Source organism: Schistocerca americana, chromosome X (genome assembly GCF_021461395.2).
Source record: "Schistocerca americana isolate TAMUIC-IGC-003095 chromosome X, iqSchAmer2.1, whole genome shotgun sequence".
Taxonomy (NCBI): domain Eukaryota; kingdom Metazoa; phylum Arthropoda; class Insecta; order Orthoptera; family Acrididae; genus Schistocerca; species Schistocerca americana.
This window is the reverse complement of record NC_060130.1, coordinates 883,461,114-883,482,166: the sequence shown is the minus strand read 5'-3', so window position 1 is coordinate 883,482,166 and position 21,053 is coordinate 883,461,114. Positions and strand designations below refer to the sequence as shown.

At 44.0% G+C, this 21,053-nt stretch overlaps 1 protein-coding gene across 1 annotated transcript in view; it reads left to right on the top strand.

Moving 5' to 3' along the window:
* LOC124556370 (circadian locomoter output cycles protein kaput) overlaps positions 1-21,053 on the top strand; it is an 815,111-nt gene that overhangs the window by 524,307 nt on the left and 269,751 nt on the right. The window contains exon 3 of the mRNA XM_047130334.1: positions 19,049-19,143. Within this exon, the coding sequence (XP_046986290.1) occupies positions 19,049-19,143 (95 nt within the window). The remainder of the gene's footprint in view (positions 1-19,048; positions 19,144-21,053) is intronic.

Below are 21,053 nucleotides of genomic sequence, written 5' to 3'. Positions count from 1 at the left end.
TGACCGAGAACAATGTAAAAAATGCACGTGTATCTGTTTGCGCGCAAGTTGACCATAGCTAAGAGTATTTTTCCCGTTTCGTAAGAGTGAACAGCCTCCGCATTGGAAACGAGAAGGTTGTACACTGATCCTCTTTTTGTAAAGGTATGTCCTTTAGAGATGAAGAAAGATTAGGGAAGCAAAGCATATTCTCGGAATGGGGAAGAGTAAGGGAGGAAGTCGGCCGTCTCCTTTTTCCAACACAGCACACCGACATTAGCCATAAGAAGGTTAGTGGAATCACGAGAAACCCAACCCCCATCCAGTCATGCTGATTTAAATTCTGTTCTTTTTCACGAAAGTCCTCCGTAACGAAAGTAGTTAAGACACACTAGAGAGATGGTATCCATGCCGACGATATTCGGAACTTTCATTCGCCATAAAACACTCAAATACAGTAACGAAATGACAAAAACGAACCATTATAGCATCTTGTGCTGAAGTATTCATGTCTGCACACATGGACACACACTTGTGCAAATATTTACGCTGAAAGTCTGCAGATCGAAACAAATCCGTACCTTTGAATACACGTATACATATTATATACTTCAAAGAAGTTTTTAATGTTTAGATAGAAACATCTCTGGCTCACCATTGTAATCATAAGTTGTTATTAATAAAGAACGGAATTGAATATTAATAAAGGACTGTATCGAAATCTTGGAAAATTTGGAAAATTTGGAAATGGTAGAAGTAACGGCAAATCTGATTAAAGTAACAGCTATAATGTTATTATAAATGATGACGAATGCGGGGTATTTTTCAGAAATCAGCGAAAGTTGATAAGGTTCTTATATTGCTGCCACGGTACCATAGGTACCATACTCTGTTCGCTCTCTGGAATGGAGTGGACATACTGTGACCCTAAGAGGGTCTGCATATTAATTTGCTCCTACTGACATATTTTTATAGCCTTTCAGAGTAAGGCTTATAAGCGTTTCCCGCGTGGACGCACCCCGCGGCAATAATTACGAAAGCGCCCGTCTTAATGAGCCTGGCCGACAAAACTTATATTTATATACGCTGTGCAGGAGTTGTGGTGCCGCGATTGAGCTGCTTTGCTGTGAAGAGTTATTTATGTTTCATTAAGAGGCAGCGCCAGTACCCGAGAGGGCAGACCGCCGTCGTAATAAATACGCACCGGGTTCCGGTTTCACGGCTAATTTCCACATCTCTATTTCCTACCATCCATAAATATCCCTTTGTTTTGGTTGAATGTCATCTACTCAGTACTTAAGGGACTCGGTTGCACCGCGGACCTGTGTTTACTAAGTGACTCGAGTTATTGTAATGTTTCCGATGCCGTACCGAGTATCCCCACCTTCGTTAGGACGGCACTATGGACTATTCATGTAAAATTGACAATTTAAGTGATAACTGGCCTGGTTTATCTCATTTAAGTGGGTCGTTGTCGGCTGAACTCTCACAAAGTAAACGATTCAATCTCATTCGATCTCCCAGTTGCAAATGAGAGCTTTGGGGAGGTGTGAAAACTGGGTGCCCGTAGTACGTCTTCTGTCAGAGAGCACAAATGCCTGATAGCGCCGCACAGGAAGAGTCATGTTAGGGTCTGAAATGAAAGCTACGTTTTTCACTTTTTGGTGAACGAAATTATTCGGTGTTTTTAGTTTCGACTGTATGGAGCCACCTGAAATAATCCTCAGGCTTTCTAAATTTTACACGAAGTCTTCATATGAAAGCCACGTAGCTACTTTAACTTAGAAAAGTGCAGAGTTAAAAAATAATGAAATCATCATTTATGAGCAATATTTTGCATTGTCCTAAAATAAATATGATTGGTAAGTAAAAAGCCACACTCGGAATTATCATGGGTAGACAAGAAATAGAGAGATTTTTTAGAAAATTGATAACATGTGAAAATTAGTTAGTACCCTGACCTCCCAAGATAAAATGCTTGCTTCATAAATACACTGGTCAAAGGAGAAATAATTATTACAACAAAAAGTTGCTGGTACAACTATGTTATTAATAATTTAAAGTTAGCATATTCTGCAGTCATATAATAATAATAATAATTATTATTATTATTATTTTAGTATATTTCATTAATATTCGTTCAAATTAATGACATCCTCCAGTATAGTCAAATATAAAAAAACCGATGGACTAGTTCAGTTTCTATGCTATTTTATGTGCAATACGAAACGTGACTGGAAATTATAATTCTCACAGATTTCTAATCTCACGTTCTTATATTTCAAAAATGTATCTGCATCATCGTTTGCTAAAAATTTTGCTGATAATACAATCCAAAGGAAGCCATTCTAGTCCTAATTCTCCACGTTCATACAAAACTTCTTATCCTTAATTTCCTCTAGGAGTTCGATATACCATGAACGTCTTAATGAAATATAAGGCTTTATAGCTAACTGCAGTTCAGTCATTGTGTAAAGTCCATCAAGATCCTCTTGCGGGAACCTTTTAAAGACTGAGACCGAAAGGGTGTCATGGTTATGACACTGTATTCATTTTCGGTCCAGATCTCCGTCCGGCCATCCACTTTTAAGTATTTCGTTGTTACCTCAAAACCCTTCAATACCGGGACGATTCCTTTGGAAAAGAAACAGCTGATTTTCCCCCCACTATCCTATTCCTTTCTGTAATGACCTCGTCGTTGACGGGCCGCTAAGCATTCACCTCCCTTTCCTGCAAATGCTGGAAACATTAACACTAGTTACGAGAGGACCGAAACGAACAAGTGAGTACGCTCAATTCCCAGATATGTTCGACTTCGGACAGGCCAGACGAACGTGCACATTGAAGAACCTGACGAAGAAGGTTTGTACATCCCTCGCAACATGTGTGCGTGCATTGTTATATGTTAATACGACACCTCCCAACAAGCCACAGGCAGTGTTCAACTCACACTGCAGTTTGAGATGAATTACGTTTCTGGACAGTGGAAGCAGAAGAACGCAACGGCAGAAAAGCCGTGCAGCCTTCCGCTTTGACAGATAGACGGACGCATGCCAATTACAGCGCTCGAAGGTCAGACCAACACTGTGGACGAAAATGCAATGTGCGGATGGCCGTGCGAAAGAAAGATAATGATGGGGTCCCATACTCCTTGACAGAGTCCCGCACCGCTGTACTAGGCAAGGTCCTAGCGGAGATGGTTTGCCATTGCCCTCCTCCGACCGTAATGAGGATGAATGATGATGATGAAGACGACACAACAACACCCAGTCATCTCGAGCTAGGTGAAAATCCCTGACTCCGCCGGGAATCGAATCCGGGACCCCGTGCTCGGGAGGCGAGAACGCTACCGCCAGACCACGAGCTACGGACCGAAAGAAAGAAGATGGGGTCAATTGGAGACGGTGCACAATCTCGGTTACAGAAAGGATGAGGAAGAAAATGTTCTTTTTGAAGGAACAATCCTGGCGTTTATCTTAATCTGGATGGCCAGGCGACGATCTGAAATCCCGACTTCCGGAGTGCGAGTTTAGTGACTTACCATTGCAACGCCTCGTTCGGTACGGCCACATAGACGAGATAATGATCACCCCGGGCTTCAGTCACGTTTAGTGGCCCAACATCCGCTTGTTGCCGCGTACGACACACTACTATTCAGTGTCTGGTCAAAAGTATCTGGAGACAACTATGTAAAGCGGAATTGACCACAAGATGTCACGAGAGGGCGACCTGCCGGTATAAAAAGAGGCGAAGAATATTGTGTTGTCAGTAGGGAAGCAATAGCAGCACAATGGGTTGAGCAGTAGCGATGATGTATGGTTGGTGGGGCGCTCAACTGCGCGGTCACCAGCGCCCGTACAAAGTTCCAATGTTTACACAGTCCAATTTTTTCACAGTCCAACCTAGCCACTGCCACTAATGATGATGATGATGAAATTATGAGGACAACACAAACACCCAGTCCCCGGGTAGAGAAAATCCCCAACCCGGCCAGGAATCGCACCCAGGACCCCGTGATCCAGAGGCAGCAACGCTAGCCACCAGACCACGAGCCGCGAACACGGTCAGTATCGATCAGTAACTTCGAACGAGGACTTGTTACTGGATGCCACCTGAATAACAAACCCGTTAGGGATATATCGGCCGGCCGCTAGTGGCCGAGCGGCTCTGGGCGCTTCAGTCTGGAACCGCGCCACCGCTACGGCCGCAGGTTCGAATCCTGCCTCGGGCATGGATGTGTGTGATGTCCTTAGGTTAGTTAGGTTTAAGTAGTTGTAAGTTCTAGGGGACTGATGACCTCAGAAGGCTCAAATGGTTCAAATGGCCCTGAGCACTATGGGACTTAACTTCTGAGGTCATCAGTCCCCTAGAACTTACAACTACTTAAACCTAACAAGCCTAAGGATAACACACACATCCATGCCCGAGGCAGGATTCGAACCTGCGACCGTAGCAGTCGCGCGGTTCCAGACTCTAGCGCCTAGAACCGCTCGGCCACCTCGGCCGGCTGATCTCAGAAGTTTAGTCCCATAGTGCTCAGATCCATTTGAACCCAGTGCAGGTCCTTCAGCTGTCAGTGACTGTATAGCGCTTATTTCTCCCCGTTTCTGCTGTATATCATTTTATTTTTTATTATTACTTTTTAAAAGTAAAAAAAACGTATAAAAAGCTAACATAATTTTTCATACATCATCACTGAATATCATCTTTTTAAATAATTTTAAAAACTAATTTAAATGTTTCACCTTTTTAATAGTGTTGCATCAACTTAAGTATCTTTCAAATAATTAAGCTGAAGAGCCGAAGCTTTTACCACTGACTGCCTATCCCTGTGGCCAGACTGGGCAACGGGGATGAAAAGAAAGTAAAATGAAAAGAAGAAGGCGCTCTGTAATTCCTTCGCACTTAAATTATAAGACCGTGTCGTGGCGCTGGTAAATTTTGTGCTAACAAATGTACATTAATGTTTCTGCTGTCTATAGTGACTGCGCCAAGAGTATTAATGTATTTATTCCATAGCATAGCCGCTACTCGAAATAAGTACTCATTCTTCAACTTATTTACCAGTGTTGCCTTTCGGTCTCTGGGAGTTCATCTTCAGGCACTATACGCAGTTCTCTTCAAACAATTTCAGTTTTGGTCGGCCTAAATAATAAAATGCTGTTAATATTAAGTTGTTAGTGGGTAGTAGTGATTTTGGATAACATTACTTAGACTGGCAGCGCCAAAGCAGCTCATAACCACTAATTGTCTGAAATTGACAGTTTCATATTACGTAGGCAATCCTTACGGGTTTTTATTTAATTCAGTGTGAAGATTGTTTTCTAAAGCTGGAACTGTATCAAAAGTGGTAATTAAGTATCTGGCAGCTGGCAGAATGAATTAAAACGTATTTATGAGATTTGGTACGCTCAAAAATCAAAATTCGATTAATTGAGCAGACACAGTCTAAATGTACAGGAAATTGTAACCACCGTTCATAATAATCTTACACTGTTCAAGCTACCTTGTGAATTTATGTTAGTTTGTATATTCTGGTAGATACAAAACGAAATTATTACCACATTTTTTGGCGATTGTGGCCTTTCACAGCCTATCCCCATTGCAATTTTCTTTTTCTGACAAAAAAAGAAGCTTACAGTTAACATCTCGTCGATAGTGAGATCATCAGAGACGGAATAGCGGTGGTAATAAGTCGACTATCGTCTTATCAAGGGGACCATCCCAGCATGCTTCCCATGTAATTTAGGGGAATTACAGTAAGTACAAATTGGATGGCCAGAACGGAATTTTAACCTTCAGGGTGTATATTAGAGAGCTCGTAAAAGCTGTCGTATTTGTGATGTGAATTCAAGAATTCCGAAAGTGGCCTGATTAAAGAAGTGTATATTTAGTCCTTAATAAAATCTATTATATTAAAATATCAAACTCTTATTTCATGGAATCATTATCAAACAAGGAGAAGATACATATATGCTTAAATGCATTTGCAGCAATCGAGAAAGATGTGTTTCTATTCAGAATCACATATTTTAATAACTTCCCATGAACCATAAAATGTATGACTGCTCATAAAGTACATTTTGAAACAAGACTGAAGAATTTGTTGGTGACCATCTCATTCAGGCTCACCAATGAACTTTTTACCTGAATTAATTTGTGACTTTATTATTAATAATACTAACAGGCTTCTATGTAAATTTTACTCCTTCATTTCTCAAGTGGATATATATGATAAGTAAAATTACGTAGTTTAACTGTTTTATTCGGATAATTCATGGTTACAATAACCTACGTATTATCGTATGCACTTCAGAGCTAAACATGTATACCTCAATGTCAATTATTGTATTTATTTGTAAAGGGTAATATGTTGCATATTTTGCCTTGACTTGTCTCTACAGTTCCTCCTCCCACATCACCTCCCTCCCCCCTGCCCCCTCCTCCCCACAAAAAACACGTACATACTTTCCTCAATTCCCAAATTAACTATTCCTTGGTGCCTCAAAATGTGTACTATCAAACTATACCTTCTCTTAATCAAGTTGTGTGTCTTTCCACTTTAATTCAATTCAGAACCTCTTTAGCTGTTATGCCATCTACCCACCTGTCTTCAGCGTTCTTCTGTAGCACCACACTTCAGAAGTTTCAGGTGAAACAGTTGGTATTGGATCTGCATTCAGAAACACGTCAAAATTCACCAATTTACACACAAACTGAGAACTGAAACCAACAGAACCTGGGCAGACGAACAGACAAGGAACTTCCGCGAGAAGATACAGAGTTTCTGAGGGAGGAAGAAAGCAAACTAAAAAAAAAAGTTGCGGCGCTTCGAACTCATTTGCCTGGACTATTATCTAGTCACATTAAGCGTTATTCCGAACTAGCCGCTCATTTAGCCATATTATCACAACATTGCTCCGTTGCGTAATCATTAACGACGTCGTACTAAGGCCGGCACGGCGTAAAGGTTAATTTCAATTAACTCGCGCAGTAATGAAATAAGAGACGATCGGAATATTTCATCCAGTATTCGTTGTGCGTAGGAATGCCAGCAGTGAGATCAATTATAAGCGAGCGGAGCGTTGCGCAGGGCGTAATTGCCTGGGCCGGGCTGGGTGCTCGGGGTGACCCGGGAACAACTGAACAGCTGCTCGCCAAGGCCTGGAGACACCGCGCCACTCATTTATCTTCTGCCGCCATCAATACCAAAATATATACCGTTCGCCGAATAACATTCGGCCGGCAATACGTGATACCTCTCTCCGTTGCCGTAATTACGGCACGAGCCGAGCGGTGAATAATTTCCGAGCTAAACCGCCTAATAAGCATTCCGGTCGCCAAGCATCTCACAGACAATCCTCTCCGTTTAGTTTCACTGTATGTGACCAGAATTAGTTATATCTTTTTGTATAGTTCATCTGTCTTGCTATGTTACTGTGGCTAGTGTAGAGGCAGACGTAGGAACAAAATAGATAAAATAAATCAAAAGTAATATTAGTATTCTTTCCGAGAAGGCAGTTAGTTAAATATTTGAAACGATTAACATACTGATGTTATTAAAATACTCAATACGTACAGTGCACTACTTCTCACAATTCACTAAAAACCATCGGTAGTTATCGAAACAAAGAAATTCAAGGAGTAGATAGCGTTAAGTGTTCGGGATTACAAATGGATAGAGTTGCGTTCTACCAAAAATATTGTTCGATAGTTTTGGTACACTACGTAAATGACGCAGTAAATGGTAGGTTTACCGGCAGTATTGGTAGCATTAGTAGAGAAAGAAACATGAGTGTGTAAGAGAGAAACTGGGACTCGAAGATTTTTCTCTGTTTGTTGTTTGTTTAGTTGGTTGTTTTGCATGTAATTAGAACCGCACACCACTCGGTGTTAGTTTGTTGTGTATTTTATATCATAGAATATAAATTGCGTTTGATAAGTAATAAAAATAAGTTGATCGCGTAACTTCTGCGCTTGTACGTAACCAAAGCAATAACTTTTAATGAAAGTACAATTTGCATCCATAAACCTACATATATATAATTATTGTTGTTAATTTGCACTCAATAAAACGTTCTTCATCATGATAAAAGGCAAGAGTTTCCTGTTATTATTGATAAATGCGACAGTTATTTATGAATAACAGGCACATGTTTTATGAACGTCGGCGAAGTACTGAAGCGATGTTTGATTTATTTTTGGTTTTGAAAAAAAAAAATGGTTCAAATAGCTCTAAGCACTTTGGGAGTTAACATCTGAGGTCATCAGTCCCCTAGACTAAGAACTACTTAAACCTAACTAACCTAAGGGCATCACACACAACCATGCCCGAGGCAGGATTCGAACCTGTGGCCGTGGCAGCAGCGCGGTTCCGGACTGAAGCGTCTAGAACCGCTCGGCCACGGATTGCCGGCTTTGGTTTTGAGGTTCTTTTCCTTTTTGTTGAGGAAATAGCGTTTTCTAACGTTGTATGATAAATCTGTGTGGTTTTCCTCATTGTTACAACAACATCCCACCGTTTCACGTATAAAATCAACAATTTTCGAATAAAATCTAAATTAAACACAAACAAGCTGGATTTTGCTATACATACTGTTTATTTTTCATTCATTTCCTAGACGGTTTACCACTTACAGTTTGTAGGGGAATCTATTAAGACACTGATCGCATACGTAAGGAAAGCGTTCCTTATGAGGTAACGCCCAATACGTACGCAACACACTTAACTTACAGGTAATGCGGGTACGACTTTAATTCAAAATGGTTCAAATGGCTCTGAGCACTATGGGACTCAACTTCTGAGGTCATTAGTCCCCTAGAACTTAGAACTAGTTAAACCTAACTAACCTAAGGACAGCACACACATCCATGCCCGAGGCAGGATTCGAACCTGCGACCGTAGCGGTCTCGCGGTTCCAGACTGCAGCGCCTAGAATCGCACGGCCACTTCGGCCGGCCGACTTTAATTGGCCAAGGTACTAGGAAAACTACCGTATTCTACGCTTACTTATGGTAATCTATGGCAGCCTACAGTAGTTTTATAACCCTCCACATGGATCATAGCCGTAAGTGGAAAACCAACGATCTTGACTTCATGAAGCACCTCAGCTCAATTACATTCGCAGTACAAATGATTATACCCATGACGATTTTTGGGGGGTATGAGGTGGAGGGTGAACAGAGTTTTCGCTGTTTTTATGCGGTCCGACACGACTTTCTCTCTTGTGCCATCCTGTTCACTTACACCAGCGTCGTGTATTATTTGGATTGTTTCTGACTCCAAAGCTACCTGCAAAACAACGAGAAGATCACATAATGCCGGACATCTGACGTACAGTCCAACCGTTTCGTTTTGTTCTGAGACGCTCTTCTCGAGAATTTTATGGCTAAATGAATGAACGGTTCGCTAGGTCTCAGAATAATCTTCAGGGACTTTCACAAAAGCAGGCTCGACAATAAACTGTCTCCTGATCCGAGCTTTCTCTGTTACCCCCCCCCCCCCCCCCCCCCAAAATGACAGGCTCCTCAATTCTTTTTTATTTACGCGACACATTCTACGATTAGTTTGGCCGACTGTAGAAAACTCCCTGTACAGACAGAGAGCTTGGCAAACGTACGAGGGGGTGCTGAAAAGTAATGCTTACGAATTTTTTACGTGAAAAGTCTTAAAGTTTTTTAAATGAAACAAGTGCTATTAACATTCTACATGTTTATTCTTGATGTCTACAAATTTGCCTCTTTCTACTGCTAGGGGCCTCTGAAGCGTAGTGTGCGGTGAGTAACGGAATATGTCGGTGGGTGAGAAACAGCTTGCTGTAATCGAGTTTGTAATTCGAAGACTTCGTACGCAGGTGGAACACCCTCTTCTTCACCATGACAGTGCCAGACCACACACGACCGCTGCGACATTTGCAACAGTCTGACACCTTGGGTCAACTGTCATTGATCATCCTCCATACAGCCCCGACTTGGCCCCATCAGATCTCCATCTGTTTCCAAAACTTAAATAACACCCTCGAGGACTTCACGTTGATAGTGATGCAGCGGTGCAAACAGAGGTGAGGTTCCGGCTCCGTCAAAAATATCAAACATTCTGCGATAACGGTATCAACAAACTGGCCTCTCGTTAGGAAACATGTGCTCGTCGCCAGAGTGACTACGTTGAGAAATAAATGTGTATACATGAAGAATAAAGATGTAGAATGTTAATAGAGTTTGTTTCATTTCAAAATATTTACGAGTTTTTGTATTAAAAGTCGGAGGCACTACTTCTCAGCAAGCCGCCTGTTAAACCACTTCTGTTGGAGACATTCGTGTTCAGGCATGCATGTGAGTTAAAGAGGGGTATATAGCTTACAACGTCCGGTTAAACTCTTACGCCAAGTGGCGTTTGTGAGGCCAGCACGCTCGACAGTGTCCCCTTGATTGGCTGTCAACCCGAGTCTCTCGCTGCCAACGGTGTTCTTAAACACACTTGGAAGCGCACGTACGTAACAAATCTCTCGGCGGATCAATATTCCATTAGGGAAGCCAGCAAACTCTGAAAGCTCAATCATGAAGATTAATCTACAGTGACCGACCCTTCCCTACCGCCGCTCTGTCACTCGCCCCGCGTATATTTTTAGGAAACTAACGTATGCGGCAGAGGTGGGCTGTTTTTATGAGTACGCGGCGGGTTCCCCACCCCGTGAACTCTGTTTTTAAATAATGCGCCGGAGATCAGATAATGAGTGAATCAATGACGCAGTCGGCGAGCAGAAACAATGACGCAGCCGTTCTCATTAAGGGCGCTGCAAACGCGTAAGGGGAGGGGCCAGATGCTTCCGATAGCGGCCGACAACCGCCGACGCTTCCCGAACGGCTCCGCGCCACTCCGCTCAATTCACACGCCGACCACCTTTGTACAAATATAAAAAAAGGTTGCGCTGCCAGTTTCAGCGCTGAGCGTATCATTAAATGAATGCTTCGTTGCAGTAGTGCCCCATTACTGATATTAAAACCCCTTAATGCTTCCAGAAACGTCCGTTCTAGTATAGTAGGAAAAATTTTCCGAGCGACAAACGCTAGGTTCTTTTCACCACAGGCAGTTCAACCAAAGCACTATACACACTTCAGGAAAATGATCGCTGCATCGCATGTTTTGTTGTGTGTAAGTAATATTATCTGTACAAAACTGTAGTTTAACTGCATGTGGACATTGTGTCCTACATGCTGGTTGAATGCACGCCACATTTTCAGTTGGAGCATACCGTCGTAATGGAACATCAGCACGTATTTCTTAAGTCGTACGTAGAACGTTTGCCAAGAGCATATACCTGTAGATGGGGCATGCTGGACTCTGAGGATATTACCTGCAGTGACATTATCTCGCATACTTTTAATCCCCAAACGAGTAAGACTACAAACTTCCCGACGATCCAGATTCCGTAGTTCTATTCTAATCATATGCCAAAATATATACAAGCTAAAACTGTTTCGAGGAAGAAAACGAAACCGTGTATTTTCGTAGTATATCAATTTCTTTTTCACAGTCGGTTTTAACAGAAAATCTGTTCATCGTCGCTTAAAAAATATGTAGTTTATATCTGCCAGACTCTTCATTGGACTATCGTGTAAAAATTTGAAGTAAATCAGTAAAGAATTTTCGAGATTTCTTTTAACAACGTTTCACCTTTGTACGTTAATATATATTTATAGGCTATGTGTAGTATAAAAAGACATATAGCTTACGTCTGCTCAAACGCTTAGTAGAGCATCGTGTAAATATTTGATATAAATCAGTCAAGGCTTTGTCGAGATTTTTTGCTACAAAGGAACATTGCATCGCTCTGTCTAACAACACTGCAATATCGTATTTATCCGCCGATACCAGACAGTGACTTTCAATTAAAATGTCTCCCCAGTACGGGAATTACATAATGTGTGTACGAGTACAGGTTGTGACGCAGGAACGACCACGTATGGAAGTAAAAGGAATGACCTTGATAAGAACTGGAGAATATACACTCCTGGAAATGGAAAAAAGAACACATTGACACCGGTGTGTCAGACCCACCATACTTGCTCCGGACACTGCGAGAGGGCTGTACAAGCAACGATCACACGCACGGCACAGCGGACACACCAGGAACCGCGGTGTTGGCCGTCGAATGGCGCTAGCTGCGCAGCATTTGTGCACCGCCGCCGTCAGTGGCAGCCAGTTTGCCGTGGCATACGGAGCTCCATCGCAGTCTTTAACACTGGTAGCATGCCGCGACAGCGTGGACGTGAACCGTATGTGCATTTGACGGACTTTGAGCGAGGGCGTATAGTGGGCATGCGGGAGGCCGGGTGGACGTACCGCCGAATTGCTCAACACGTGGGGCGTGAGGTCTCCACAGTACATCGATGTTGTCGCCAGTGCTCGGCGGAAGGTGCACGTGCCCGTCGACCTGGGACCGGACCGCAGCGACGCACGGATGCACGCCAAGACCGTAGGATCCTACGCAGTGCCGTAGGGGACCGCACCGCCACTTCCCAGCAAATTAGGGACACTGTTGCTCCTGGGGTATCGGCGAGGACCATTCGCAACCGTCTCCATGAAGCTGGGCTACGGTCCCGCACACCGTTAGGCCGTCTTCCGCTCACGCCCCAACATCGTGCAGCCCGCCTCCAGCGCTGTCGCGACAGGCGTGAATGGAGGGACGAATGGAGACGTGTCGTCTTCAGCGATGAGAGTCGCTTCTGCCTTGGTGCCAATGATGGTCGTATGCGTGTTTGGCGCCGTGCAGGTGAGCGCCACAATCAGGACTGCATACGACCGAGGCACACAGGGCCAACACCCGGCATCATGGTGTGGGGAGCGATCTCCTACACTGGCCGTACACCACTGGTGATCGTCGAGGGGACACTGAATAGTGCACGGTACATCCAAACCGTCATCGAACCCATCGTTCTACCATTCCTAGACCGGCAAGGGAACTTGCTGTTCCAACAGGACAATGCACGTCCGCATGTATGCCGTGCCACCCAACGTGCTCTAGAGGGTGTAAGTCAACTACCCTGGCCAGCAAGATCTCCGGATCTGTCCCCCATTGAGCATGTTTGGGACTGGATGAAGCGTCGTCTCACGCGGTCTGCACGTCCAGCACGAACGCTGGTCCAACTGAGGCGCCAGGTGGAAATGGCATGGCAAGCCGTTCCACAGGACTACATCCAGCATCTCTACGATCGTCTCCATGGGAGAATAGCAGCCTGCATTGCTGCGAAAGGTGGATATACACTGTACTAGTGCCGACATTGTGCATGCTCTGTTGCCTGTGTCTATGTGCCTGTGGTTCTGTCAGTGTGATCATGTGATGTATCTGATCCCAGGAATGTGTCAATAAAGTTTCCCCTTCCTGGGACAATGAATTCACGGTGTTCTTATTTCAATTTCCAGGAGTGTATATTTATAGGCTATGTGTAGTAAAAAAAGACATATAGCTTACGTCTGCTCAAACGTTTAGTAGAGCATCGTGTAAATATTTGATATAATTCAGTCAAGGCTTTGTCGAGATTTTTTGCTACAAAGGAACATTGCTTCGCTCTGTCTAACAACACTGCAATATCGTATTTATCCGCCGATACCAGACAGTGACTTTCAATTAAAATGTCTCCCCTGTACGGGAATTACATAATGTGTTGTAACCTCCCCACCGAAATTTTAAAGATATTATTTTAAATGCTCTGCAATGCCTCGCCATCGCCGTCACACAACATACGTGTTTCAGTGTGTACGAGTACAGGTTGTGACGCAGGAACGACCACGTATGGAAGTAAAAGGAATGACCTTGATAAGAACTGGAGAATATATAAAATTTTATCCAACATCAGAGAGCGTAAGAGAATGAACCAAGTCACACCGGATTATATGATGATTTACTGTCTAACAGGGCATGATACTTATGGAAAGCATGCACACAAAATTCAGCAAAGGCAGCCCCCTTGCATATCGTGTAATATCAGAATGCTGTTAACATGGAGAAAGATAAGTTTAGCTTCCGCGGATGAGTCATATACGATATGATGAGAGAGACCGATCACTGTAAACCTTTAACTATAACTGCAAATAAAATTCATAGTAATCTCCTCATAAATTTACAGACTGATTCAGCTGCCCCTACCGATGTCTTTTTATGCAGCTCACAATGTCATATCTGATCTCCAAAAACCGCGCCCTAGATTTTCATTTTCCCTCGCTCGCTACACGCAAACTATTAGTCCCCCAGAAAAAAGAACAAGACCTTTTTTTGTAGTAAATGTAATGTAGAAATCTTAACTACATATCGAAATAACCAGCAACCAGTTGCATACAATAAATCTTATTTCCCTAACCGGTTTCAGATACTTAGCGCCCTACTACAGACGGTTTTAACTAGCATTATTTGCGAGAAGGGCACTGAGGGTGGTAAGTCCCAGGAACCGGTTAGGAAAATAAAATTTCCTTTGCGCAACTTATTGCTGATTGTTTTGATGTATACAACTGCTGCTGCTGAAGATTAAATTTGCTGTTCACTTTTTTCTGTAAGACTAATAGTTTGCGCGTAGCGAGAGAGAGAATATGAAAATCTCGCGCGTGATTTTAGAAGGCACATGTAACATTGCGGGTTGCATAAAACGTCATCGATAGGGGCAGCTGACTCTCCTTGTATGCTCGCATGTCGTAGTAAACTCTAAGAGGAGTATAGTGGTTCTGTGTATACGTGTGTGAGTGATATTAGCTAATGTCCATATTCTCAGTGAGGCATGAGTCACTTCCAGCTACGTAATATACAGGGTGTTACAAAAAGGTACGGCCAAACTTTCAGGAAACATTCTTCACACACAAATAAAGAAAAGATGTTATGTGGACATGTCTCCGGAAACGCTTAATTTCCATGTTAGAGCTCATTTTAGTTTCGTCGGTATGTACGGTACTTCCTCGATTCACCGCCAGTTGGCCCAATTGAAGGAAGGTAATGATGACTTCGGTGCTTGTGTTGACATGCGACTCATTGCTCCACAGTACTAGCATCAAGCACATCGGTACGTAGCATCAACGTGATTTTGCAGTCAGTGCAATGTTTACAAATGCGGAGTTGGCAGATGCCCATTTGATGTATGGATTAGCAAGGGGCAATAACCGTGGCGCGGTACGTTTGTATCGAGACAAATTTCCAGAACGAAGGTGTCCCGACAGGAAGACGTTCGAAGCAATTTATCGGCGTCTTATAGGGAGCACGGAACATTCCAGCCTATGACTCGCGACTGGGGAAGACCTAGAACGACGAGCACACCTGCAATGGACGAGGCAGTTCTTCGTGCAGTTGACGATAACCCTAATGTCAGCGTCAGAGAAGTTGCTGTTGTACAAGGTAACGTTGCCCACGTCACTGTATGGAGAGTGCTACGGGAGAACCAGTTGTTTTCGTACCATGTACAGCGTGTGCAGGCACTATCAGCAGCTGATTGGCCTCCACGGGTACACTTCTGCGAATGCTTCATCCAACAATGTGTCAATCCTCATTTCAGTGCAAATGTTCTCTTTACGGATGAGGCTTCATTCCAACGTGATCAAATTGTAAATTTTCACAATCAACATGTGTGGGCTGACGAGAATCCGCACGCAGTTGTGCAATCACGTCATCAACACAGATTTTCTGTGAACGTTTGGGCAGGCATTGTTGGTGATGTCTTGATTGGGCCCCATGTTCTTCCACCTACGCTCAATGGAGCACGTTATCATGATTTCATACGGGATACTCCACCTGTGCTGCTAGAACATGTGCCTTTACAAGTACGACACAACATGTGGTTCATGCACGATGGAGTTCCTGCACATTTCAGTCGAAGTGTTCGTACGCTTCTCAACAACAGATTCGTTGACTGATGGATCGGTAGAGGCGGACCAATTCCATGGCCTCCACGCTCTCCTGACCTCTACCCTCTTGACTTTCATTTAAGGGGGCATTTGAAAGCTCTTGTCTACGCAACCCCGGTACCAAATGTAGAGGCTCTTCGTGCTCGTATTGTGGACGGCTGTGATACAATACGCCATTCTCCAGGGCTGCATCAGCGTATCAGGGATTCCATGCGATGGAGGGTGGATGCATGTATCCTCGCTAACGGAGGACATTTTGAACATTTCCTGTAACAAAGTGTTTGAAGTCACGCTGGTACGTTCTGTTGCTGTGTGTTTCCATTCCATGATTAATGTGATTTGAAGAGAAGTAATAAAATGAGCTCTAACATGGAAAGTAAGCGTTTCCGGACACATGTCCACATAACATATTTTCTTTCTTTGTGTGTGAGGAATGTTTCCTGAAAGTTTGGCCGTACCTTTTTGTAACACCCTGTAGAAAAGTAAAGTAACTCCGTGAGCACGCCCAGACGACACCGCCATGCTGACCGGCTGCCGTCTCACCCTTCAGCCAACTGGCGTCGTGCGGGTTATGTACGGGCACAGGTCAGCACTCCGCTCTCCCGGTCGTTGTCGGCTTTCCAGACGTTGAAGCCGCCACTTCTCACTCAAGTATCTCTTCAATGTGCCTCACAAGACCGAGTGCATCCCCGTTCAAGTCCTCCTACCACGAAAAATTCACTGCGAGTACCAGGAGCTTGCCGAAACCAGAATGAGAGGAAATAAAAAAAAAGATGGAAGAAGAACATAGGAGACTGTGTGGAAAATCCGATACGAGCTACACGACTGAACGGACGATGAATAGTAAAGAGCCACGTGGAGTAGTGCTATTTCGCGGATTTAGTCAGGATTGAGCTAAAGTAAAAAAGTGTTGCGCTCACAACTATAAAAGTTTGCACCTCTTTCGGCCGGGACGTGGTGACTGGCCGTATCACAGTCGCCAACAAAACGCACGCAGTGGTTAATTCACACGCTGCCCCTGTTGTCACAAGGGCCAAATGCGCGGGTAAAAGCCCGTTTATGGCGCGTTAGTGAGACATGTTAATTGGTGCGATGACTCAGCACCAGCAGCAGCCACGACTGACGGGCAGCGCCGTGTTTGCCGCCGGTAACCTGCTTCCGATAGAATAATTACGCCGCCCCGCCAAGAACTGCCCCGAACAAATTTACACACGCAATCGTGTGGTTCCATCCCCGTAGACGCCGAGGGGTGTACCGGGAGGGAATATTGTGTCAAGGCGAGAACTGCCCAAGTATAAACTGCGAAGTAACGAGAATAAGAGAACAAACAGAGGAAACTTCATCCCTTTTCGCTTACTCTGAGTCACATTTTTCATGGCCTTTTTCTCCTGAATCCCTCCGCGGGAATCCAAAGTGATTCCGTCAACATCCTACCCTATGTTTCGTAACTTCCCCCCCCCCCCCCCCCCCCTATATTCCACCATTATTCTAATGAGATTGCGCAGTGGATCAATTAACACTTCAACATTACTCCGTATCGGATAAGACTGATATACGGCGGTACGATGGTCGTCGACCCAGGGGTAACCAGTCCTAATCTGGGTAATCGAAGAAATTTACATCACAGAGTTTGGTGCCTGGTTTACGGAATGGTTGTAATTAAACTTTCGCTATTTGAGCCAGTGTAAACAGAAAGCCCTTTACCGTACAGATTCCTATCTTTACAGGAATGACATGCAGAATACGTGCTGCAGGATTGGCGTTGTTAGTAGTTTTAGTGTCAAGACTTATCGTTAGGCGACGGTACTGGTACGGCGACATAAGGTGGAAACACAAGCAGCAGTGGACATTATAGTTGCAGACAGTTAACATGGGTCTGGACAAGGTGATAGTTCAAATGGCTCTGAGTATGGGATTTAACAAATGGTTCAAATGGCTCTGAGCACTATGGCACTTAGCATCTTAGGTCATCAGTCCCCTAGAACGTAGAACTACTTAAACCTAACTAACCTAAGGACATCACACACATCCATGCCCGAGGCAGGATTCCAACCTGCGACCGTAGCAGTCCCGCGGTTCCAGACTGCAGCGCCAGAACCGCACGGCCACCGCGGCCGGCGGGGTTTAACACCTGATGTCATCAGTCCCCTAGAACTTAGAACTGCTTAAACGTAACTAACCTAAGGACATCACACACATCCATGCCCGAGGCAGAATTCGAACCTCCGACCGTAGCGGTCGCCCGGTTCCAGACTGAAGCGCCTAGAACCGCTGAGCTTTACTTTGCACAGCTGTTCTATCAAAGCAACAGCAACAGTGCTGGTGCTGTTCGCCAGTATCGTCGCATTAAAGGAATGCGGAGAGGTCCTCTTTCCGCACCGGTGTTGATGAACATGATTCGGAAGTTCGAATTAACTGGTGATTTGGGAATTGCTCTTGGGAGTGGCCGACCGTCAGTTGGCTCACAGTTGAAGAAGTTACGGTTGCCGTGGCTGAGAATGCTGGACGCTATGTGGGATCTTCAAGCAGTCCACTTTCTGTGTAACGACAAGCTGATCATTCCATGGTCCACCGTTGTTTCGGGCAGCAGTAGAGCCATCTCTAGTGCGGTTCCATGCTGTGGTGGATGCAGATGGCCGTCAGACCGAGCAACGATTGCAACCTGGAACGTAAATACGGTACACAGTTAAAAAATGTTACCCTCTCATTAAGAAATTAAAATGCGTTTCTTTCAATGCTTTATTCGTTATCTCTCTTCCGCCTGTCCTTACAAATGTTTCCGCGAAGTTTCGGTGTTCTAAGGTCACTCGTTTTTCATGGAGGCCCTCTCAAATAGCGAAAGTTTAATAATAACCACCCTACACCCTCATGACACCGCAAGGTAGAGGATGACACGGCGGTCGGTGGACATCCCTTGGGCCTTCACGGAATCCTAACGGCAGTGACCCGTGCAGTTATAACATGTGACTGTTAATGATAGTCCATCAGATGTTGACGTTAAATTTGGCATCAAGTTCGCTTATAGTGATAGTTTCCCACTACTGTGGTACTTTCCTCTACCTGTAACCTTTAACACCTCAGATACCATTTCTTTGTTCATTAAACCCTTCATTAGCTGGAATTTTTTCAGCATTTCTATGTGCAATTTGGAAGTGAGCTGATAAGGCGTATTTTTGTATGTTGCAGTTGTAATGCACAAGGACAAAGAAGACTCTCAGTACCGCAACAGGGACCTGACCGCCTACGACCACTCGCCTTTGGACGGCGACATGTTTCTTCAGGTAAGTCTGTCCAACACTAGTCTACATTCTGCGACGGATCGTAGTTTCTTAATTTCTCCTCCCTCAAAATCCTCGACCGCTCCAACTGTAGCTCCCTGTCACTCCCAATTTTAACGTAACACAGTTCCCTAGAATTTAATAATTGTAATTAAATATAATTTTTTTTAAACATTGCGATAATTTTTGTATCAGTCCTTAGCCTATCGTTTCAGCGCAGCTTACAAGAATAATAATTAACACGGCCTAAAATCGAAGTTTACATTGCACCATTATCAGTATTTTACTCAGCACGACGATGTGAACACAGACCTGCAGATATGGCTATGCGAGCCTGTAAATGAGTGGTGTTTCTTTCAGTCGTTTCCAGCTATGGTGAGGAGAGTCAGTGTTTCTCTTATTACTTCCTTAGAGGAGGGACTTCCCTTTCTGTCACGCCTAACTCAACCACCTGTACTCTGTCGGTTCTACCTGCAGACTCAAGTACTGCATCGGCTTTGTTGTTGACAACTGGAAGATCAGTCTGTGAATGGCACTTTTACATACCGTCCGAAGCCCGTCGGCGCAAGCACATCCACGTAGGCTAGCTCTCAAGCGAGGATCTGAAAAGTGTCCTGTGGTAGACACCACTAGTAATTTTCTAGACTTTCTTGCCATTTACAGTTTTTATGTTGGTTTATTTTCCGCTAATTATCTAAGAAACTTGGAAACTGTTATATCAAAAATGTAAACATTTGTAAGAAAATGTTCTAGGGGTTCGGGGGAGGGGGGGGGGGGTGCTTTCAGTACCCCATTCCCCTCCCCCTTAGATCCGTACGTTGCAGACGTTAAAAATAAAACCTGTGATTTATGTGACAAATTGTTTTCCAAGAACTGAGTTTCTCTTATAAGTTTCTAATTCATCCCGATACGAATAATTTTCCCCGCAAATGGGATAGACGTTAGGGAGCACACTTTGTAAGCAGCCCGGATCTTCGCAAATCTTTTTCATTCTACAAGTTGACGAAATATATTTAAAAGATAATGATTCATATAACGCATATACTAGATTTGTAGCTCATTGCTGATAAAATGGAATCTATAGCTATGTCGATGTAACACGTTAAATTTTATCAGAAATTAGCTGCTCGGTAAGCCCATAAAAAAACTATGCGACTTTTCAAACGAAGACAAGAACAGGAATACGCAAAGGTTAACGTCTCATCGATGACGTGGTCGTAAGGCACGGAGAAAATGTTCAGTTTCTTGTCTCCGACTGTTAAAATCGAAAAATCTTTATAGCCGTGTTACTCTTTTCTTGAAGAGAATAAGGCGAATAGTTATCGACCTTCCAGTGAAGAATTGCAATTTGTAGGTAAAAAATGCTCTTCTTTTTCGACGTCGGCCTCATTTTGGTGAACATACTTTATATAACATCTCTCAAGAGTGATAGTGGAACCACTGCAAAATATACTCTTACGACTCCCACCATCTCTACACCGGACTAAAAACGTTTTCTACTCACATAACTGTTTGGATGTGGGAAGAATTGGAGGCCAGAGAGGTTTCCAAATGTTTTAACGATTCACACTTGTAATTCCGTAGTGTTCCTTCTGCCAAGGCGACTACCCGAACCAGACACGTTTATGTGATCACCACCTAGGTTCGACGTAAGCGTGCAGTAACCTCTCACTGACGGCAGGTGGCATCACTAGCAATGTATGGCATATAAAGCGTGTCGTGGTGTTCGTGACTGGACGTACGTGCACCACGAAAATCCCTATCCCTTCACCCCTCCAGACAGGCCAAAACCACTCCTTCCTCGTCAGCCCTACGGCCCAGTCAGGCATAATTCGGCCTTACGTGCTCTGGTCTCGAGGAAGGATTTGAATCTCAACAATAAACACCCCGTCCTCACGCCCTCCGACTGGGAA